Source organism: Colletotrichum gloeosporioides (assembly GCF_011800055.1).
Source record: "Colletotrichum gloeosporioides strain Lc1 chromosome Unknown consensus_48, whole genome shotgun sequence".
In the NCBI taxonomy this organism is placed as follows: Eukaryota; Fungi; Ascomycota; class Sordariomycetes; order Glomerellales; family Glomerellaceae; genus Colletotrichum; species Colletotrichum gloeosporioides.
The window spans coordinates 870,725-893,314 of record NW_025544693.1 but is presented as its reverse complement, the minus strand read 5'-3'; the positions used below and the strand labels follow the sequence as shown (position 1 = coordinate 893,314).

At 53.6% G+C, this 22,590-nt stretch overlaps 7 protein-coding genes across 7 annotated transcripts; 3 read left to right on the top strand and 4 right to left on the bottom strand.

Annotated features, from left to right (window-relative positions):
* Positions 1-1,420: 1,420 nt before the first annotated feature.
* Positions 1,421-4,075, top strand: GCG54_00004230 (uncharacterized protein; the record flags this gene model as incomplete). Its single annotated transcript, XM_045404283.1, has 2 exons — positions 1,421-2,090; positions 2,184-4,075. The coding sequence occupies 2 exons, from the start codon at positions 1,421-1,423 to the stop codon at positions 4,073-4,075; spliced, it is 2,562 nt and encodes an 853-aa protein (XP_045264118.1).
* A 517-nt stretch (positions 4,076-4,592) lies between these two features.
* GCG54_00004229 (uncharacterized protein) lies at positions 4,593-4,871 on the bottom strand (the record flags this gene model as incomplete). Its single annotated transcript, XM_045404282.1, has 1 exon — positions 4,593-4,871. The coding sequence occupies one exon, from the start codon at positions 4,869-4,871 to the stop codon at positions 4,593-4,595; it is 279 nt and encodes a 92-aa protein (XP_045264117.1).
* Positions 4,872-10,091: 5,220 nt separating this feature from the next.
* Positions 10,092-11,192, top strand: GCG54_00004228 (uncharacterized protein; the record flags this gene model as incomplete). The annotated part of the gene is made up of 2 exons (XM_045404281.1): positions 10,092-10,875; positions 10,939-11,192. The coding sequence occupies 2 exons, from the start codon at positions 10,092-10,094 to the stop codon at positions 11,190-11,192; spliced, it is 1,038 nt and encodes a 345-aa protein (XP_045264116.1).
* A 388-nt stretch (positions 11,193-11,580) lies between these two features.
* Positions 11,581-12,378, bottom strand: GCG54_00004227 (uncharacterized protein; the record flags this gene model as incomplete). Its single annotated transcript, XM_045404280.1, has 3 exons — positions 11,581-12,082; positions 12,137-12,219; positions 12,268-12,378. 3 exons carry the CDS (start codon positions 12,376-12,378, stop codon positions 11,581-11,583), a joined length of 696 nt encoding a protein of 231 aa, XP_045264115.1.
* Positions 12,379-12,934: 556 nt separating this feature from the next.
* On the bottom strand, positions 12,935-15,783 carry GCG54_00004226 (Nucleoporin NUP84; the record flags this gene model as incomplete). The annotated part of the gene is made up of 3 exons (XM_045404279.1): positions 12,935-13,260; positions 13,317-13,742; positions 13,794-15,783. 3 exons carry the CDS (start codon positions 15,781-15,783, stop codon positions 12,935-12,937), a joined length of 2,742 nt encoding a protein of 913 aa, XP_045264114.1.
* A 2,421-nt stretch (positions 15,784-18,204) lies between these two features.
* GCG54_00004224 (Ubiquitin-like protein pmt3/smt3) lies at positions 18,205-18,671 on the top strand (the record flags this gene model as incomplete). Its single annotated transcript, XM_045404278.1, has 2 exons — positions 18,205-18,534; positions 18,609-18,671. The coding sequence occupies 2 exons, from the start codon at positions 18,205-18,207 to the stop codon at positions 18,669-18,671; spliced, it is 393 nt and encodes a 130-aa protein (XP_045264113.1).
* A 339-nt stretch (positions 18,672-19,010) lies between these two features.
* Positions 19,011-21,493, bottom strand: GCG54_00004223 (LIM domain-containing protein C4F6.12; the record flags this gene model as incomplete). The annotated part of the gene is made up of 2 exons (XM_045404277.1): positions 19,011-21,349; positions 21,415-21,493. 2 exons carry the CDS (start codon positions 21,491-21,493, stop codon positions 19,011-19,013), a joined length of 2,418 nt encoding a protein of 805 aa, XP_045264112.1.
* Between the last annotated feature and the right edge of the window lie 1,097 nt (positions 21,494-22,590).

Here is a 22,590-nt window from a genome sequence, read left to right as displayed (position 1 = left end):
AAGTGCTGGCTAGGGAGCTGGAACGATGACGATGGCGGCAGCGAGTCGGAGCGATTCAACAACGTGAGAGAGCTAGCTTGAGGTAACAAGAGGTATTGGAGGGAAGGCTTAGGTAAGGAAGCTGACGGGCCTGAACACCGAGTCGCTTTGGATATTAAGGGAACGTACCTGACACGGCGACAGGGGTGGTTGGCGGAAGCGATTGCGATGCTGATATGAACGTTGCAGCCCCCGAGATGTCGGTCAGTGTGGAGGAACGGGCTCAAATCTAGGCACTCTCAAACATGCCACAGGTGTTCGTTTTGGTGGCCTTGGAGGTTTGATGAGATTAAGGATATCTGGAGGTGCCGGGAAGAGAAAGAAAGCCGACGTCTGTCAAAGGTTTAGGTCCAGTGAAAGCTATTTGCCTGTGCTAGGAGCATCGCACAGCCGCGTCCAGGAGCGGGCTCTGTCCTTTTGGGGCGCTGAGCTATGGGCAGCTAGCGGATTAATGCTCCCCCCCCTAGGTGAGGTGCCCACGGGTAGCAGCAGCTGGGCTCTGTGTCACTCGCGATCAGCCATCGAAGTCCTGGCTGTACTCCGCGTCTACCGCCTCCGCACCCTTAGGGCCACTCTTTGCATCACTTCTGTTTCTCGTTTCTCGACGGTCATTCCGTATGAATATTTGGTCTTGTTTTCTCTTGCTCGGTCATCGACGTCGCGCCCTCGCTGAATCACTCGAAAGCTGGTCTGCCAGTACCACTTCTCGTTGCGCCATTCGTTGGGAGCCAAGCCTTCGCGCTGTGAAGCTGGCCGTTAGCAGTGTCTACGCAGTACAGCCCACAGCGCTCACCATCCCACTTCGTCACGACTGGCCGACCCATGATGATGTTCCGCTCGTGCTCTGCGGCCCAAATTCGAAGCAGTTGACTCGGAGAATCATCGTAAGAAGTTACGGGCTACTTGCGAGCGTCGGATGGGTCGCGATTCCCATAGCCTGCTCGAGACCCATCTCCACATCACGAATCGACGGCCCATCGTACATCCCTGTGTAACCAAATCGTATTAACACTACAACAAGCAATCGCGCCGCACTCACAACTACGGCACCGGCACCGGCCCCGGCCTCGGCCTGTTTGCGTTTGGGAATGAGAACCGGTCTACAACGTGGCATACGCTTACAGCAATGGCTACTACCGCAGGTCCGCATTTCCCCCGTCAATTGTTCGTCACCAGCGCCCTTCTGACCATAAACTTTTGCAGCATCACTTCAGTCTCTGAAACCGGCCGCAGCCATTTCGAACGAAGAGAAAAGCACTTCTGACCAACATACTTCGCAAACCCCCGTTTCAGCTTCTGCAAGCCACAGAGGTTCGTTGACCAGACTTGTTTCTCCATGCTACTGTTCTTCTACGGCAGCCCTGCTTGTTGTCAACTCTGTATGGCTAGGCGGGCGGCTGACTTCCAGGCAACAGGCGAATCTCATGGTTTTGGGATCTTACAACACACGGGGCCTCCAGTGCATGATGATATTCCCGGCCTGTACAGAGATGGTCGCGTTCGAAATCCAGTTCCAAGCAAGCTGAAGGGCAAGACCGATGCCAGGAAGGGAAACTTTGGTGTCATGCACATTGATCTTACCACCACGAATGAAATTCAAGAGCGGGATGCGGCGGCGAAAAGGACGAGTGAAGGCACCCAGCTTGCGGCGAAACTAGCCCAGACAGACAGATACGTTCCCATCAGGCGGAGCAAATTCGCTTATCGCCCAGAAGATCGAGATACTTCGACGTACCCTCCAGCTCCTCGCCATCGGACGTCGCTCCTCACGGCCGCCGAGACCAAGGCCGAACAAGCTCGCTTGCTAACGCTTTTGCGTGGTCTTCATCCGGTTCTGGTGGTCGATCAACTGTGTAAAGCGCTGGCGTTCTTCGGTGGCGTTCCCGGTGCAGCATCCACCAATGAATCTTTTCCGGACAGTGCTGAGTCCAATGGTCCGGGTTCACTCTTCATCGGCTGGTTAGCTGAGATCTTTCCAGCTCTTGGTCCCGAGTCGTTGTCCAATTCGCAACAGTCAATAGTGAAACGTCCAAGGGGACGACCGAGAGGAAGTAAGAATGCAAAAGGGAAAAAGGAGAAGAGCCTTAGAAAACGTACCTTGTTTGGTGCCCGTTCATTACAAACATCAGAAATTCGTCTTCTAGGCAACGGATCTGTCCAGGAGGGGCCTTCAGATGACAGTTGGGTCGATATCGAAGACGCAGCACCCCCAAATGACGGGGGTAATGCAACAGGAACAAGGCGTAATGCCACTGCCGATGACACCGCAAAAGTATCTCATGAGAGTAGTTCGGGGCCGAGTGTCTCCATCGGGGAAGAACCCATCAGTGCTGTGCCCGATGCCTCTCGCACACCACCTCCAAGACGGCGAGGGAGGCCTAAAGGATCGAAAAACCGGCCCAAGGATGGTGTTTCCGTGACGAATACTGAGCAGCAGAAAGCTACTGTCACAGACCAGGATATCATGCCAGCTAGCACGGGATCTGAAGTATCCAGCATCAAGAAGCGAAAGCCAGGTCCTGGTCGCCCCAAAGGATCCAAAAATCGACCGAAGGAACAAAGAATAGCAGTCCAGACTGGCAATGGCGATCGACAATTGGAAGAACATAGCCAACAACACGGGCAGGAACGCAGTATGGTCGACCGTGGGACTACCGGGCCAAGCTCTCACCATCCGTCTATATCTGCCGAGGTTTCTGGAGCCGTTTCCATTATCAGCAGTGAGTTGAGAGGGGCGAAGCGGAAACGCAAAGCTTCCACAACTGATCCCACTGTCGCGCAAGCTACCGAGTCGGCTTCTATTGATCCCGAGGTTGCTACCCAAACAGCGATTGACACAGCATCAGATCCCGTAACTCGGGAGGTGCCTGCGTCTGACATGACCACCAATGCCGTGTCTCTGGGTCAACCTGGCAATGGCAATGGAATGCGACAGTTAGCTAAGAGGCGGAAGCCAATGAAGGAGGTACCACGACAACCTGTTTCAAGGAATCACGTTGGGTCGTCCTCGGATCACAGCCAGACTGTCTCAACCCCAGTTGCAACTAGCTCGCATACTTCGCAGCAGAGACCATCTACAGAACAGACCAACAGTCGCAATGCTAACGCGAAAGACCACGCCGAAAGAACACCCTCACAGACTATAAGCCAAATGAGCATGTCCATTAGCCACTCGACACACTCGCAAAGCACCAGCTCGCATCAAGATGGGCCTGAGCTACGTGTTGGCTTCAGTCCAAGTCATGCCTCTAGCAGCATCGTTCATCAAGCCCACGCCAACGAGTCAATGGCCGCCGGCGCCTATCCCATGTCCCTGGCGGGCGACTCGCCAACTAGCATGTACAGCAACAGTCACTCTGTTCAGGGGCAGTTTGAACATCAAGTACCGCAGCAACAACAGCGACAATCACATAGCCAACAGCAGAGGCTTCATCAACAACTACAATCCCAGCAACGGCAACTTCAGCAGCACGAAAAACAGCAGTCGCAGGAGCCGAGACAGAAAGCCCGTGTCCTTGACCGTTCCCACATGAATCAGCACCATCGTATGAAGCCGACTAGTGGACCAGTTTCTTCGTCAGTAGGACGCGATACGAACGCCTTTGGTGGACCTGCCAACGATGGGGTGTATCACGGGCTCATGACCCAGCAGTCACCCTTCGGCACACAGATGGCCATGGCAACATCTCCTGACGGCAACTACAGGAACCCCGTACCTCGTTCAGTACACAATCAATCGCCAGCTTTTCAAAACCGCCAAGTCCAGCATGCAGCTCCCACGGGCATGCCGTCATTCCACGACTACTCGGACCCAGCATTCTTGGAAATGACAGGCCTTGACTCTACGGGCCAGGCTAGCCTGTCTATGGGACAACAACCTTACGGTATGACCAGCACCTCTGTACAGCGGCCATCATCGTCACTTGGTGCACCATACCACACAGCTTCTGAGATCAGCCATTCGGCATCCTTTGATGGGTCCGTGACGGAATCCACGCTCAGAGAACGAATGTATCATACTTTGCGCCGTCAGTAGGGAGCAGTTGCAAGCTTCTGTAGTATCCTCTCTTTGGGTTTTGATGGCGCTAATGAGGACTGACCTTTCCAACCTAGTTATCAGTTGAACATCAAAGCAGCCTCACGGTGTGTCTGTACAGATGCTTGATTAAAAGTGTCACGAAGTTCCACGACGATGATTTTTCTGGAACCACTTATTCGAACTTGTGTTAGTGTAAGGCAGTGTTCGTCCTGACCAAACGGATATCATGATTTTGTCTGCAGGTAGATAGATAGATACCAGGAGTATCGGTTTTTGAAATAAGCCAAGAGAATTCAAGACAGTTTGACGCCTTTGTCTCTTCCATTTGTTTGTGCCTCTCCATGCTGAATCCCGACAAAGAAGAATAACCAGATAGGTTACGGGGGAAATGACAAAAGGGAAAAAACAAAAAAACCCTGAACGGCCAGGCTGAGCTTTTCCGCGCGTCAACTTCCCATGGCCGCCACCCTCGCCGACCTAAACGCCAGTAAATGCTGAAGATGCCCAGGCATTCTCAAACGCCATCAATAGAGTCTTCCTCTATAGCTTCAAGTGGGGGGCGCACAGATTCAGGTGTGCTTCGTCCATACCACCATTCATCCTCCTCTTCCGTACCATCGTCTCGAATCAGTTCCAGCATAACCTGGGCATTTCGCTTTATGTCCTGCGTACGCTCAACAATACCGCGTTCCATTATGAGAGCCTCCGCCGTCGTCATCCAGATTTGCTGAAGGCTTGGTAAGTCCTCAAGTACGCGGCGAACCTGATCCCGTCCCAGAGGCCCCATCGGCATGCCTGCCGCGAGACTAGTATTGAATATCAGGTTCTTATCGCAAGGCTCTGCAGTGTCGTCTAGAGATGTTCGAGAAGTGCGTCGTGCCGGAAGCCCTGCCTGCGGTGAACCTTTGGTGGAATCTCTGACTGATAGTGATGATTTCTTGCGCCCGAGTCCCATGATACCTCGTCTTTGCTTCGGGGCCGGTGACTCAACAGCATCTTTAGCTACTGCATTATACCATTCGTCAACCGCCCCTCTTCTGCTGTTGTATCCCTTGATCTCCCAAAGCCTCTCAACCTGTCGTAGACCACCCACGCAAAGGATCGCAACGTGGATTTCGTCGGCTGGCTTCTCTTTCAAATAACCCCTCAGCGATCGTTCAACGCGTCCGGCATACGAAGGGGGACGTAATCGTCGACAGAATGATGAGATTATGAGGGGGAAGACTTGATGAACACGTAGCAACGTCTGGTCGTCATACATGTTCATAATCTTGACCTCAATAGGGTTCAAAGTATAGGGTTCATGCAGCAGACCATGGCCCCCATGATCAACAATATGTTGCAAATGTAGTTTTCTGTACGTCTCAAAGAAATGAAACACGGTGAACAAAAGCGGAATTAGTCGTCGACGCATTCGTTCACGTTGGGTGGCAAACTCTTGACGTTGGGCATCTGTTGTTCGCAAGAATATTTCCTTGGTGATCCATTCACACATTAGGAAGGATAGCTTCGCAGCCACATGGAGACGGTGCCATAAACCGCATAGATGGTGGAAGTTGGCAGCAGAAGGATCTCTCGAAGGATAGAGTCGCAGAGCGTATGCTGGAATGTGGTGATCCAGGTGATAACGAACTATAGGCGCCTCGTTAAGAGTTATAAGTGTATGCCATGCCTTCGATACCCGGCGTAGGTTGAGGACGTCCGTCAATGGCAATGACGATATGATTTGGATCTGAAGCTCGGTGGGTAAATCAAGGAATAGTTGATCAAACGGGAGCCTGTGCTTTGTCAGAAACAGTGCAAACGAAACATGGATTTATGATTTAGGAAGGTGTAACAAACGTCTTTGGCCTCGAGCAACCTCCGGCTTGCTCTGGCAGTTCGGCATGTGTTGCCGAGGACTTGGAATGAAATATGGAACTCTTTGATCTTAGGCCGAAAAGGCGACTCTTCTCGTGACGCTTCTGATCTGCGGGCCGAACGAGTTCGACATCGGCCTCGGTTGCTTTGGAGCTACGGAGGGGAAGGATAAAGGTGGATGGCGGCTGCGAAGTCGTATGATGAGAAGAGTTAGACTGTGGCGAAGGGAGGTGAGGATCGCGAGACTGAGACGGTAAATGAGCTTCCTGAGCTGCTCTGAGTTGATCGAGTTTCGTGAAATAGCGCTGAGAAGCGAACTCGGTGAGATGAGGCGGATCCATTTTCCTGCTACCGTACTGGACGATGATGCAGTAGGGTGGAAGGGTTGAAGCCTAGAGAACCCAGCATAAGGGTGCCCGATTGATCGTCTCTAGTCGATGCGGAGAAGGCCAAGCGAGGGAACAAAATTGTCGACAAAGCCGGACGTTCGCGTCTCAAGCATGGCTGAGCATTTGGCAATCGTTGTGACAATAGAATCGAGGGACGTAGGGAACGAGTTTCGCAGAAGCGGATTGGTTAAACGTTGGCAACGGAAAGGTTGGGTCGGTAGTTTGGTGAGGCACGGTAAACTATCGGCCTTTCTTCGACGAGTCTGGCGCGCACTAAGCGCGAAATCGTGGGATCTCGATCAAACAGGGAGCGCGCAGAGAGTCGAAGTCGGCAGCGGCGGCAATGTCGAAGATGGTCGTTGACCGATTTTCGGGTGACGTTTGGCCGTAAGGTGAGATACGATGTTGGCTGGGTTTGGCGAAGGTGTCAGGGAAAAAGGATGAGCGAGGGGGCGGGAGCGGGAGAGAGCAATGCAGCCGGCCTGGAGGAAGAGAGAAGGAAGAGGTGTGCAGAGTGTATGTGGGAATGGGTGTGAGTATGTGTGCACTTGGCAAAGGTACCTTACCTGAGTCTGGGTGCTGTAGTCCCAGTCCCATCGGTCGGCTATGCTCTCCCTCCCTTCTCCTTCTCTCTATACCTCTAGGTTGGTATCTCAGTGCTCTGTCCCGAATAGTGGTCGGCAGCCTAAAGTACTGTAGTGTGCTGGGAGTGATGTGAGTTCCTCGGGCAAAGGGGCGCTGTGTCCAGCACAGCAGCGCTTTGCATAACGCCTTTTCCAGGTGCGTAGGCGTCCAGTGGCAGTGGCACTGGACCGGATGAGACCGTCAACGAGCGCCTACAACGAGTCGCGAGAGAGGGATCGGCCGTTCGCTGATTCTGGGTGGCCCGGCGGTATGTGCGGCGAATTAGTGGAGAGGCCCAAGTGAGAGAGGGCACTTACTTATTCAGGGGGGCCGACCTAGACACAGTTTCGAGGCACTGTACGTTCTCAGTGCAGAAAGTTGCTCGTCCTTAGCTTGCAAAATCAAGCTGATGGGTCGCCCGTCGGGGGGAAGGCTGTGTGTAGCGTGCGCGATGCAGGCTGGCACGGTGGAAAGCGGGAAAGAAGAAAAAGCGGCCGAGTAAAACACCGTAAAAGTGACCGGACGGAGCGCTGCTACCCCACAATTGCGTCGCCGTACAGGCGCACTCAAGTTCCTTTTTCTAAATTTCTCGATCTCGCCAGTGACATTCGCCTGATGGCCACTATGTGCATTTGCAAGACGCTCGTGCTTGTAATAGGAAGTCGGTCGTCCCAATGCGATTACTTGACCTTGAGGTAAGGTAAATGAGGATAGTGTTTTCTGCCGTGCCAGTACGAGTCGCAGCACCGTCGCTTCAAGTCGGACTTCCAACTAAGGAGAGGAAGAAATCCTTACATGGCTTGAGCCTCATTCATTGCCTTGCTTGGTTGCTAGTGGTTGGACGAATCTGTACATGTGGTTCTTGACACCCTACCCGAGTATCTATCGTGTGCGACTGAAACTTCCAACTTGTGCCACTGGGTTTTGCCGATTCGGCGCGATCACTCGGGACCATTACGGTGCAAAGAGCCCTGCGTGCTTGATGTGACCCATAGTACAACCCGGCGCAACATGGGAACTGTGTCCCCGGGTGGTGGGTCGGCTTCCGTAGAGCATCTTCACTTTTGCCTCCCGGAGCATCAATACACTTGACCAACAGACTGACCGGGCGTGGCCGGCGCCGCCGATCTGGGCTCGGTGGTTTGGCGGGCCTAACCATTCATGTGCGGGCGGCTGGATTGCGGAGCTACGCCTAGAGACGGACGCTGCAAGATGTACGGCCACAATGACGGTGATGATGTTTAATTGCATGTCGTAGATTGCTAACACCAGCATCCCATGGCTTGATGATGCGACTATTGTACATACCTCAGGTAGGGAAAATCTGATCAAACACATGACCAGCTACCTAGGTATCGTGGGGTAGGCATGCAGGTAAGGTGCCTAGATATCGGTATGGCCAACCAGCGAGTGGATGGATGAGCAGGTATCTGTGGCCATGGACGCGGCAGATTCGACCGAAGTCGCCGAAGTTGAAGCGATGAAACCGACTCGATCAGCTTAGCGCCGTCTCGGATGGGACAAGCAGCAAGGAGCTAGCGGGGTTGCGGACGTCGGGCTGGGGACGGTGGATTCTGGACACTGGGGAATCGCCTACGGATACGCTCACTAGGTAAGGTACCTTACCTTGCCTACCTACCTTAAGGTACCTTACCTCACCTTGGGGCATGGAATAGGCGGGGGAGTCAGGATGGTGCGAGGTTACCTTGAACCGTGCCCACCGTCCCGTCTACTCGTGTGGGTGCCTTAGCCTGCGAGCGCCCCTCGGGCCTACCGCGGCCTTTCTCTGCCACCTCCCTTCTATGGCGTTTTCACATCCGCTCAACGTGTTTTCCGGTCTTGCGTTGAGTACACCTCATGGCACTGCGTCGCGGACGAGACACATTGGTCTCTGTAGGTTTCCGGCTATCGGAGCCATACCCGTCCAGACGCACTTACCTAAGATACGCAGTCGACACGGATGCGGATACCGTACTAGATCCTTTCCTTGTGGTCATGTTAGATAAGGCAAGGAGGCCAGCTGTGCAGGCATGATATACACATTTCCACCGTTCACCACCAACTTTCCAGATGTCACCTTCTTACGGACACAGAAACACCTTTGACAGACACCATGTCAGAATCGGCCATACGTGGATTAATAGTAAACGTAGAGCTGTCCCGTGTAGCAGAAGGGATCCCCGTTCCTCTGCAGCCCTCGTTTTGATTGTCTTCCGTTCGTCACGGTTTCCACTTCTCCAGTCTACCTTACATTACGCTCCATACAAAGTGACAAAGGCGGCAGTGAACCCGGATGTGATTCTCCAGTAATTCCATATTGGGTACTCCGCGTTCTCTCCGCGCAGTAACATGCGGGCAGGATGTTTGTTGATACCTTGAAGCCTAATAGCACTCTCTCTGACTCTCAAGTCGTTGAAAAAGCACCCCACTACCTACCTCCAGGGCATCGTCCCCACGCCAAGGCATTGGCACCCTTCTCTTCCCGTCGCACGATACGGCAGCGACCGTGAATGCCCAAGCATGCTCCCGTCTTTGCTCTGCCTGCTAGTGGGGAGTCGAGACTTGGTAACTGGTTCTGGATCATCCAACGGGCAACGCGTTTGGGAATACTTGCCACATTATCTGTACCTGCCCCGGCATGATCAGCCTACGTTGGTCCCCAATGAACCAATCATCCACACTTCGGGTTCCTACGCGAAATGCATGGTCTCGCCTCAGCCGTGATCCAACATCCCTCAATGAGGTGTAGCCCGCGTTGCATCACTTTCTACTCGCCGGTCTCTGGTTCGGTATCTCTTCCTGCATCCCACGTTTCCAGCCGTCTAACCAACACTGAAGGTGTTGAATTGCACATTCACCAGCGGCCTCGTAGCCCCCTGCCCCCCTTTTGCATTCAACCCATCTCTTTCCCAGCCACGTTTGGTGTCCCCTTTTCAGTAGGCCACCGGGACTTCGGTCAAGTTGTCGCCTTTGTCAGAGGTTTTGAAAACGACAGGCTTGTCTGCCGTGCATGAGTAGCCTTTGTCATTCGCGTCAGTGTCCCGGTCTTCAAGTATTCCGCGTTCGCCGCGCCCCGCACCGCGCCGTGTCAGGGTCAGATCTCGGCTCATCCCCAGGTGGAAAGAAAAAGCCAAAACGCAATGAACGGGCCGAGTGTGACCCAGTCGCCCGCATCGCCGTCTTCTTCCGCGCCGACTCCCGATCTCCACGCCGAACGGTACAGATCTAATCGCCCCTTGCATGAACCTCCATTTGATCCTGGAACTTCAGATCTGCCTGTTCTAGCTCGTTTCGAGTTTCAGGCGGGCAGGGGCAATGATGGCACAAAGATACTCATGGTGGAATGGAATGCCTCCTCTGGTCCGCAGTCATTGCTGTCTGCTTCGGGGACCTGGCAAGTTTCGTGGGAAGGCAAAACAAGTCATGCGCCGGTCGAAGATGAAGAGACGGGGAAGAAGAAGCGTGTCTATTTCCTGCTGCCACCCGGGGCAGCCGTCCCCTCCGTCATTACCATCGCGCACCCAGATGGAACTGCTTTCACCACCAAGTCAATGCCGGCCATCTTCCCTCCAGGCCTAGGTACTGGAAGCTCAGCGATTGGTGCAAGAGGCATATTGCATACTATCTGGGCCAAGAAGAGACTTGCCGAGCTGGAGGACGAAATCGTTTCTGAAATGAAGACAAATTCAGAAGGCATTGGGCTAGAGATAGCCTACCAGGAGCGCCAGTGGATCGTTGAACACTTTGGTGTGAACCTCAAAGTCAATATGGGTGTCAGTGGCAGTGCGCCGGCGATTGCACCTGCACCCCGGGCTCCGTCTAGTTCTATGTCGCCCAAATCACCTGTCGGAGGGAAGCTCGGTCAGAAGCTCAAGGGACTAAAGCTGGCAACATCGGCGGCGGACCTGGTGGTTGGCCGGGCTGGTAAGATCCCCGCCGGCATCTTGTAGTTGCGCCGTTGAACCAAACCTAATCTGAGCTTGCTAGGGGAAAACACCTACCTTCAACCCATATCCTTCTCGCCCGCTTCGAATGATGTAGCAGTTTCCTCCTTTCCGACCTTTGCACCGCAGGGCCATTCCAAGGTTCGTGGCGATGCTGCCGCCTCGCTGGATGCTGTACTGGGTAACAACGAAGCCTGCATGGAGGGGAATGATTACGACCAAGAAGAAGATCTCTTTGCGCTTCCTATGAGCCCCCGCAGCCCCGACATGGGACGAAGTCCATTCAGCCTTGAGTAGCTTTAGGCATATAATACTATTTATTACATGCTTACTCGTCTGGGACGTCATTGGTTACGCATGGCATGGGGTGTATTCCTGGCGTGTATGTTTCCTACATAGTTGCAGATATACTGGGCAAGTATGTCTAGGCTCCGACAGTATCTTTGACCAAGTAGGAAATTCCGACCGTTCCTACTCGCTTGTTCGGTGTTATGTAACGTCCCGCGCTGAGTGGATCATTGCTGTCCTTCTGGATATTCATCTACTCGAGGTGGTCGGCTTACTTGAAAGCCCTCCCAACGCATGCTTCCGTGAGTATGACCCAGTAGCAGCTTGCCATATTCACTTGCCACTCTGAACTAAGACATTCGACAGGCAGTAAACCTCCCACCGGGTTGACATATGATTACCTCCAGCCTCCAACACGACCTTCGTCCCACCGTTCTTTTCTCTCTTGCCGCAGGTAATGGAGCACTTTGGCATCTCTATACCGTTTGATCCAATCCAGCGTTTCCCTTTCAGACGCAAATGCACCATCCCCTTCTCCATCGATGAAGCTTTCCTCTAGAACGTGGCAAATAGAAGCTTGTTCGTGCACCCCTTGACCCAATCTTTGGTACAGGGAAGCTGGCGAGAAAGGTGACAGAGCGTGGTCCATATCGGACTGCTTCTGTCGCCACTGTCGTTCCAACGCATGCGTAGAGAGAAGTTGAGCCTGGGTCGTTGATCGCTGCTGTGCTAGTCTAGCCTCAAGTTCGATCAGGCGCGACGCTAGTTCAAGATTCTCAGCCAGGGCTCCTTGAAGAGCTTGATGAGAAGCAGCAAGCGAAGGATGAATTGTGCTCGGTGCATGAGTGAGAGCGCTCAGAATTCGGGGGTCCGTCACTATGTCGGCCAGATCCTGTTTCCTGCAGCTACTATTAGTTGTGGATGAGGCCGTACCTTCACCGGTCGTGTCATACGACTTATCTTGCAACGCTGTTGGAAGCCATTGATCACCTGGGTCTGGAATGGGTTCTGGTCGCGCGAACTCGAGACCGGCTTGCTGATGGGCAAAAGATCCACGAGCGCCGCCCGCCCCTTCAGAATTGATGCCCGAGCCGGCGCCGGGTCGAGGTGAGTTAGAAGTGACGGGCGTGCCGATACGGCTGGTGTCGTGGCTGCCTGGTTTGGGCGGGAGCGACGGAGGTGTAGGAGCGTGCATAGCGTGATTGTTTCGACGTATCCGGCTGTGGACGTAAGAGAGTAGGGGTAGAATCTATAAGACGACCAAAGCTAGATACCCTCGTAACTGGCGATTGATCTTCTGCCGTGGCAGGCTTACAGAAATCAATATGATGCTCAACTTGGTCAACCGACGTCAGCACGATTGAGTCGGCAACTCGGTGCTTCGATGTCCGTGCTGTTTACTGGGGTCGGGTGACGGCCCGGGGATCGGTGGGTAAGACGGGACCCGTGGACAGCTTTACATAAGCATCTTACCTGGTGTGCCTGTAGCTTCCATCGTAACCTACGTACTCGAATTATCGCTCATCCGAACGTGAACGGAATCCCATGTGAGCAAATAGACAGATTTTACGTGTCCTACTTCGTACATTAAGCTTTCTTGATGGTATTTCACATGCTCTTTCCGCAACCCAGACTCCCTAGCCCATATGCCCCGCTAATCAAGCGACCGGTTTCTTTCCTTTTCCTTTACCAATGTAGACGTTATACAGCTGCGGGTGGACACGAACGCTTGTCTTACTTACGTCTCGTCATCAAGGCCTGACTGACCAGAGATCCCGCGACCAACCCATTTCCCGCAATTTTTTACTGCTTGAACCGGCTGCTTTCTTCTCCCCTGAAGCTATTGCAAGCGCCTTGCTGCAGGCTGCAAAAGCCTCCACCAACTCCTTCATCCTATTGGCCTTGATGAGGCATGGGGCAAGGTCTGATTCCTTTTCAGCAATGGTAGCCGCAAGTTCCATACATTCCAAGAAGTTGTCCCTGGTCAAGGTTGTGCCAGCAAAGTGCAGTGTGCTAACGTAGGCGAGAAGAGTCTCAGGCAAGTACAGGTCCCGTAGAAGCTCCAAGTCTGGGTCGTCTGAAAACCAAATAAGCTTACGTGGCCAGCAAGAAAGGTAGGCTTTGTCAACTTACCCTGGCCCAAAAGCCAATTCTTCAGCAGTGGCTGCACGTGATCCTTTGCGGATTTGACTTCGTTGCTCACCTTGGCCCAGAAATCTCTCTTTACAGACGGGTCCCTGGTAATTGTGAGTGACGCGTGACAATACGTGGGCAGGAAACCATACTCTTTAGAAAGCTCCGCAAGCGATGCGATAGTTTCCATCGTGTCCAAAGCCTTGACAAGACATTCAAGGTCGCGTAAAGTTCGTGCGTTTGAGGCAAGCTGGCCCGCCGACAATCGGGCTGCATCCGCCGGTCTGACATGGCTAGCCCAGAACTCTACATCCTCGGACAAGGCATCGATCTCATCCTGGTCGGAGGTATCGATCTTTTGTCGCATGATGACGCTGAATGGCACGCGGTTCGCAAAGCTCCTTGCGGCATTTAGACGCATATGTTCTGGCCCTTGTTAGTCAATGTAATGCGTTGGTCAAGGCTCGAAACACGTACTGAGGAAATACTTATAGACCGAGACGCCGACCACGAAGACGTCCGGCCAGGCTTCCTCAACAAGCAAGAGCCATTCAACGGAGCGAATGAGACGATCGTCGGATGGGTCAATGGTCTCTGGATCTTCCCCAAAAAAATCCGCTTTGATAGAGCGTCCATATTTCAGAGATGCCGGTTCGTTCTCCATGATCCGAAACCGACCCTTGTCCAGATTACCATCCGAAGTCTCGCCCTCCAAGTTCTTGAATAAGAGTTCTGGCTGCATTCTGACAAACTTGAGTACATCTAGCCCCGCTTTGCGGATCAGACTGAGCTGGACGAGACGAGAGTCGTGGTCAGTGATTGGCAATATGTTCGTGCTTAAGACTTGGAAAGACCTGGGTTCGGCAATCCTGGAGCAGTAGAGAGGGATCAGCTCGTCGTAACCCGCTAATCGTAGCAAGCTGACATAGGCTGTGATCGTATTTTCCTGCAGCTCGCGGCGGTCATAGTCGGCGCTGAATGTGGCGGAAGCCGACGGTGTTCCGAGGGAGTCTAACGTCGAGAAAATGATGAGGGCATGCACAGCCAGCCGCAGGCGATCGGGGGTACGGACATCGGCAAACTTCTCCTGAGCCACACGAATGTTGCGACAGTTGTCGTCGGGCATTAGCACAGATGGCTCTTCCGAATTGGCCTTTTGGGTGACAGCAATGCCTTGCTCGTAGAAATGTTGTTCGAGGTCTCTCGAGATGATGGCAGCTTGTAGAGCCTTGGCCGGCTCAAAGGCTTCTTTGCTCGTATAAGGGCTGGTTTCCAAGGATTTTACCAGACGCTGTTCCAGCGTCGTTGCGTCGCCGTGAAACTGAACGGCGTCAAACGCGGCGAACGACGAACGAAGGGAAGCTGATACTTCCGGCGGACAACGACTCAGCACGAATGTATCGAACTGGGTACGGAGGAGGGCGTTATAGTGCATGAACAAGAAATCGTCCCACGTTTTGCATACTTTCTGTACGCTAGGGATGTCTCCTGATAGCACTCCGTAAACGGCTCTCTCGATGTCATCAGAACCACCTTGACGAGCAAGAGCAAAACACATGCGTCTCCAGAGGGCGAGAGCGGATGGGTCAACCACGAATTTTGACTCGCCGTGCTCAGTCGCAAGAGGCAGCGCGGACATTGAAACTGCCCTCCAAACCTCGGTTCTCTCCAAACACCATTCTCTCATGGCTTGTAGACTGCTGCCCCTCCGAAGCAGCTGGAAGCAGCCAACCCATATCGCTCGCTCGAAAAATTCGTCCTGCGGCTCCAGCTTTCGTTCCTGTCTCGTCACGGCATCGGGATCAAGCTCGGCGACGAGTGGAGCGTTGTCAGAGTTGAGCAGTGTGCGCGCAATTTCGGGAAACTCAACGTCCAGGGGACGGGCAGATCCCCTGACGCCCTTTTGCAATTTGATCGCAGATCTCGTGTGAATCCATCCATGGGCAATAATGTCGCCTCTGTCAGCATTCTGCTGCAGCTCCCGAACCAGGTCGTCAATGTCAGGCCCGTTTCTTGCCCCTTGTTGTAGCCATTCCAACACGGTTTTCCTCTCGATCGCCAGTGGGTCATCGAACAAAAATTCGCTCCACAGATCATCGGTTTGCTGAGTCCTCTGCATGATGCCAAATGCCTGCTTGCTGTTCGAGCTATTCGAGGGATATCTCAAAGGTATCAGACGGCGAAGGAGATCCCAGGTTTGCCTCTCTTGCTCCCAAGCCCGGATATCCTCTAAGCTTGGGGTCGGTTCGGATTCTTCGTCCTCGTCGAGATCCATCTCGGTGTCGCCAACCGAGCCTTGACGCGCCTGGTTGCGCAGGTGCGCCAACTTCTCACCCGTGAAGTCATAGTAGGCGTTTACCAGCCCCAATATCCGCTCGCGCTTGGCCTCGACTGATCCATGAGGGGAAAGACAATCATCGAGCGCATTTGCGAAGACCTCAATCTCGGGTCCGATCTGCATGTCCATGGTCGATTGGTAAACCTTGATGAACTTATTGTATTTCCGCAAACTCAACGTAGGTGTGAGTCGTGGAAACTCGTCGTAAAATCTAGGTGGACGGTTCTTCGCGTGGTGGGCGGCACATTGGATGATCGGCTTCCGCTGCAATCCTGTAATATTAAATAATTAGCTACAGAACAAGGTTGAGAGAGGGAGTGGGAAATCTAAGCTGGAGATTCAACCCCCCGAGCGCAGAGTCACCGCTACACACCTCTTGCGGATAGATGCTGCTGTTCGGTATCGCTTCGTACAGGCCAAGATGTCAGGTCGGCGCTGCTGAATGTTTGGCCCAAAGCTGGAAAATTCGGCGAAAGCAATCGGTCTCCTTCAGTCCGCTAAAGCGCAAGTTGTGCTGCTGTGGCCTACCCCAAAGACCGGGTGTCAGTCTTTAGAGATCTCGGTAGCTCTTCCCGTTGCTGAAAATTGGCGTGGTGAGACGCTGGAGCATTCGGAATATCGTAGCTGATCAAACGCGGACTTTTAGACCTCTAAAAACAACCAGTAGGCATGGACTTGCCTTTGGTAGGCGACAGCGACGGTTGGCTAGCGCGATGGGTTGAGGATGGATTCTATGCTGGTCTGTGCACGACGTGGTCGCGTCTGTGGAAGCACTGAACGCTGCTTGAGAGGCAGGTGCTTCCTGCCTTAATTTAGAGGCACTTTCCGTACTTACAAGATGCCTTGGGGGAGCGGTCAGTGTCAACACAGTGCAGGGAGCCCTCGAGCATGCATTGGGTCATGACTGGCGCCAGCGGGATGCACTGTACGGACCCGCTCAGCACACCTTTATTTGAATTTTCGACGTCGGTGTTTTGCCAAAATTTTCTCTCTTTCTCATCAATGTCAAGGCCTTCATATTAGAGTCTCGGAGCAAGTACTCAATGCTTGTTCAGGTCCTACGGGTCCTCTTGCGTGCTAATGAACGCCTAGATCAAACTGCCATCTTTCGTAATGTTGCCAGAATTCACCTTTAACTCGGGTTGACGCATAGAAGGAAGAGCGGCACATACCCCAACCCCTTCGCCCTGACTATCGATCAACGCCGCACCTCTTAACCTCCTCACGGTTCAATCACCTTCGTGCTCAACGCTTCGACTGTGACGTCTCCTGGAGTCTTGCCAACTTCAACTGGAGCAAATGCGGCTTGGGACAGCTAGCTGAATTCGCGCCTTCGCCTTTGGAGCGGTAAAACGCTTCGCAGCATTCATATAAGGCCGTAATGACCGGTTGGCACTTGTCTTCATTGTATCCATTCTTGGCCAAACAGTCTGTCTCCCAAGCACGGATTAGTATCATCATACCATGCCACGGCGTGAGCAGCTCAGTCAATTGGGCCTGGGTCTGACCTTGTATTGCGCACTTCGCCATCAAGAGCAGGTTGTCAGTCATACGCTACATGTGTGCCGGCCAATGCGGATAATCAAAGTGACTCACAGCTCGAGGATGACATGGAGGGTTTGCCTTCAAGTCCTCTTTCAAGCCCTACGACGAACGGTCAGTCGGTAGGGAAAATGGGAGGATCTGGAAGTCCGCTCACCATTATGGCGGTCTCCTCTCACGAGCGACACGAATTTGCGCGTACAGTGGAATAGCCGATCCCTTGAAAATCTTGTAGGCAGTTTGATAAGATAATTTGTGCGGCGACGGGGTCGATTAAGTCTTGTGGAAGGCGAGTGCCTGACGTCAAGCAGACATGTTCGGCCGCGGCCTCGGTGTCGATCTGCTTGCTTACTAAGGGGATGATGAACCAACATGAGCCAAGGGAGCCGCAACTTCTTGATTTCCTACCGTCGCCCCTCAACCCTGCGTCCAAATTTCCAGGTTTGTCCAACCTATGCCGAGCTCGGAAATCCTTACTTCGCGGAAAGCAGTGCTTACGTACCTCAGTATTTGTCTTGTCTGCTTTGGTAGCAGATTAAGCCGGGCATCGATATATACTGAGTGTGTGCTTACCTTTCCTCCAAGGCTCCAGCACCACGCTTGGGACCACAAGCGCGGGGGAGCCTCACAAAACCTTGCCGGCAACTTGTCCAATCAAGAGGCCTGCGTCCCACCTTCTTCTCCCAAGGTGCCTGCCTGCCCAAGTGCCACTTACGCAGTACCTAGGTGCCGCAGGTATTTTACGCTTCCATTACCTGTACACCTTACCTTGAGGTAAGGTACCTACCTACCTATCTTACTTAGCACGTTCCGTCTCCACATCCCTCTTTCTCGCTCGGCGATAGCTCAGGCGTGCTTGCCTTCTTCAACGTGCTTCGCGCCAACGTTTCCTACAACCTCCACACGACACAAGCGCCGGCCTTCCACACTGTGGTAAACACACTTCACGGGCCTCAACAGTGAGCTCTCGACGTACGTAATCGTCTCATCCGCGTCTTTCGCAAGCGTATGTGCAAAATCCGCGATTATTCACGACATCTCCCAGATCCTCAGACCCAGCTGGCTAACTTCTGCGCGACTGCGCTTGGCAAACAGACCATGTCTGGAGAACACGAGAACGGCTCCCCCGCCGCTGGCGGTCAAGATGCCCCCCCCGCCGTCGAGCACCTGAACATCAAGGTCACAGACAACAACAATGAAGTCTTCTTCAAGATCAAGCGGTCAACTAAGCTGGAGAAGCTGATGACTGCTTTTTGCGAGAGGCAGGGCAAGGCGATCAGCTCTGTTCGTTTCTTGTTCGAGGGCCAGCGAGTGCAACCCACGGACACCCCGGACACGGTAAGTGCTGAGCAGCACAATCAGAAACACTGCGAGTTCAGCGAGGCATCGATGCTGACCAAGCTGCCCAACAGCTTGAGATGGCAGATGGCGATACTCTTGAAGTTCACCAGGAACAAGTCGGTGGTTCCAACTAGATGATGGATCGCGAGGAGTAACGGCGTATCTATTGGTGGAGAGCAACGGGTTTCCTTTGCGAAGCGGCTAGGGACTCTCAATAGTGGGTAAGGAGTTCAGTGGAAGGATGGTCTGGCTCGCACGTCCACAGAGTCCATATCAAGACAGTCCATGATGATTATGACATTCACGCAAACGTTCATTCCATCCTCGTGTTTATCGATGCTTACAAAACGCCTCGCCCTGAGTGATGCATGCCCAAAACAAAAACACGATGCCGAATCTTTACTCCATCGCTACCCCTACCTTTAAATCCTCAACTCCCAAAATCCATGTCGAAAAAGTTCCGTCGTGATTCATTACGCCTTGAGTTCCATCATGCGACATCGCGTGCAAAGCACAATCGTCTTCTCTCCGTCGTCCTTCGGAAAGATTTGGCCATCATCAAAGCCTCCATTGCACGCGGCGCAGCGGAAGCATTCGTCATGCCACTCACCCCCTAGGGCCCTGATGTATTGCCCAATGACGGCGCATCTGCACTTCTTGCACTTGGGTGCCCTTCGTTCTGTTCGCTTGGTCTGGCAGTTGATGCACCAAGCATATCCGTCCTTCTCAATATGTGTCATGCCTTTTTCGAAGGGGTCCCCGCACTCGGCACAGAAGAAATGGCCATAGTGCCAATGTTCACCGAGTGCGACCACGTGCTCGCCGAGGATAGGCGTTTTGCAGTGCTTGCATCTTGGTGCAAAAAGCTCATGCCAATCCAGATGGCAGTAGAATCGCAGTCGTTCATCGCCGTCTTCGGCCACAGTTTCGCCCGGTGTCTCGTCCAACATCTCGCCGTTCTCCCTACGCCTGATCCTGTCCAAGCGGTTCTGACGATGTGCCTCTGGCTCGGGGCTGATCTCTAGAGCTTCGAGACCAGTACCGCAGGCAAAACAGCTGAAACATTGGGGATGAAAACGTTCTGTCAGCCCGGCCAGGGAGACGAACCTACCCTCAATAGGAAATCCACACTCGTGGCATAGAGTAGTCGAGCGATGCCCAGCGCCGGGTGCTGGTGACCAGTGACGTTGTGGGCGTTGAAAAGGTCGTCCTCTACCTGGGACAGCTTTAGGGTCGGGCAGGGGCCGTGGTGCTCCTGCTGCGTTGTCGTCGTCAGGAGTCACAATAACAGGTATACTTGTGTTCGTTGCAGCCGGCTCGTCAGCGCCGGCGATACTTATTGATGGCACGGCCGGGACCCGGCGTGTCCCGTCCGTCGAGAAATCCTCCGGCGCCACCACGATAGAAGGAATTTCCACCGGCTGGTTCTTTTGGCTGGAAGCTCCTGTGTCGGAGGTGCCGAAAGCCGATCCTGGCCTTGCATCAGTTTTCTCGTCCGGAGCTTTCCAGTTCGAGTCGAAGCTTACAATCGGCCGTCCAGGTCGATCACTGACGGCCGTGGGCGTTGGCAGCTTCGCGCTGCGATCTTTCAGCTTCATACTGGTAGCTCCCCTGATATCGTCGCTGCGAATCTCCATCCCGTTCTTCTTCGGCACGGTTCCATCCGCTGCAGGCTTTGGGAATGACGTATTGGTCGTGTACTGTGGGTTCCGCGATTGGGAAGGCGGGTTGCGGTGGATCTCAACCTTGCATCTGGGCTTCCACGGCGCCACACGGTCAGCTGGCGGCCCAGCCGCGAAGCGCACCTGGCTTTGAGGGTTCTTTGGCTTGTCCACGAGAGGAAGATCCGGCACAGCCTCCGATTTGGGCTTCGGTGCTCCTCGACGGTTGTTGACCTCGGGCTCCTCCCAGATTTGATCCCCTGAGAACGGCTTTTCTACCTCGCCGCTGATGTTGCGTTTCATGCTGCTGCGGCGGCGGCTGACGGACGCAACCCCAGAATTGGAATACATGGCGCCGGATGGACCAGATATTTCACAGTCCATGGAGGGGCGTTCCGGGCTTTTCCCCTCTCTTCCAAAGCTATCACGCGACAGTGACAAAGAAGGACGTCCGTCGCTGTCAGTGGAACTGCCTGAAAACGACCGTGTAGTGTCTCTAGCCAGCCCAGAAGGCCCAATCTCATTGCCGTATTTTCCCACACTAGCAGTGCGCGCGTGGGCGTAGCTGTTCTTCCTCAGGTGAGGCTTGTATCGATATGGCGCATTGGGATCGGGAGGAGCAACCCCATTCCGATGCTGCCAGACCAATTCTGAGGCTTCGTCAAGAGCAGCATTATAGATTCTCTGATCATCGTCTTGGGTACTAGTGGCATCGCCTTGGACATTGGAAAGGCAAGCTCCGTCGCCATTGTCGTCCTTGATGCGCATATCGTCCATAGCCTGACGGAGGGATACAGCTTCTTCCTTTTCCATCCATCTTTGCCCTCTTTCCATATATGTGTCGGTGGGTACAACCTCGGAAGGCTTCAAAGGTGTCGCAGAACGGGGAGGGTAGTAATCGCGGCCGGAGATGCTGGACATGGAGTAGCGGGAAGAAAAGCTGGCATTGGCCTGAGGAAGGCTTGGTCGGGCGGAGATGTCGACAGAGCTGGGGATCGACACAGCAGGACTTCCAGAACGGGAAAGAGGTTCAGAGGGGTTCGGCTGGTCGTGAGAGGGACGTTTGGACCTGGCCGTCGACGATGGAGGTTGTGGTCTCGCGCCACCAGGGCGAGCGACACGGTTCGTTCTGAGATTGGCGAGGTATGCAGCTAGAAAGTCGCGACGTTAGCAATAGATGGGAAGTGGAACTCTACTGCGTAGAATTGATCCTCACCGAATTGCTCGTTGTTCATGTACGTTGGAGACGGAGGCGTAACTTTCCTCGTCCTTTCCGCACTTCTCCGTCGGTGCATGATGGAATCGAGGCACGGCGGGCACCGAGAATGCTCATACACAGAGACAGATGTTGAGTCGGCGGGGAGATTGTGAGTGCGGAGATGGAAGAAGGAGTCCAGTGACTGTGCGGGGGAGGGCACGCAATAAAGAGGGTTTGGTGTTGCTGCGAGACTTTTCTATGAAGGTAGAGATGCTGGCTAAAGCTGTGAGGCATGGGCTTAGGCATGCGAAGGGAAACCGGTGGCGTCCTTGCATTTGCCAGCGTGAAACTGCGGTATTGAAGATATATCTAGGCCATGTGGTCAGCGCTGGTTGGTTGTCCCGGCAACAATGACTCCCGAGTTTGTGGGTTCATGGACGCTCTTGGAGGTAGGCACATGCCCATAGTCACTCAGGGACCTTGGAGTTGTCTGTCTTAGGTAAGGTGAGGGAGGGTTCTTCACCGTGCTTCTTTGAAAAGGCCGACCGCCCTTTCCTTGCCTCGATTCTGGGGCCCAGGCCTGGTACTTGTACAATGTCACCTTCCCTCGGCACGCGGGGAACAGCAAGGTTCTTGGACATGAAAAGCACTGGGTAAAGGTAGGTGTACATTGACGTCCGTATGCGTGCTGCGTAGATCTTGAAGGTGCAATATGCGGTCAAATAGTGCCCTGTGGAGGTGAGTAGCTGGAACATTCCCTGTGCTCCTGTCCAATGATGCCATGCAATAGTGGCGGTTCAAGCCCGTCGTCCCGCCAGGTTCCTGCGGGAAGTGTGTTTACCAGCGTCACACGTCTGACACGACAACTAGACAGTCTTAGTTCGCTGGCAACAATGCAAGGGCTGCTTACAGGTCTACAGCATTGGGAGATGTTTTTTGGCCCTTGGGCGACAGATCAAGGTGACTCATTCGAGAAGTAAACACGCTGGGGGAAAAAGAAAAAAACATACGCATGAAGCTTCATGTTCCTGGTGGATTTCTGCATGAACACGATGATTTCCAATAATCTTCGCCCATGATAATACCAGGCAAGCTTCCTGGGTCTGCGTGCGCAACATTCCGCCACAACTGCACAGGTTGATTTGGGGCTTAGTCTTCATTCTATGCCTTCGCTAATACTACAAAGTATGAAGC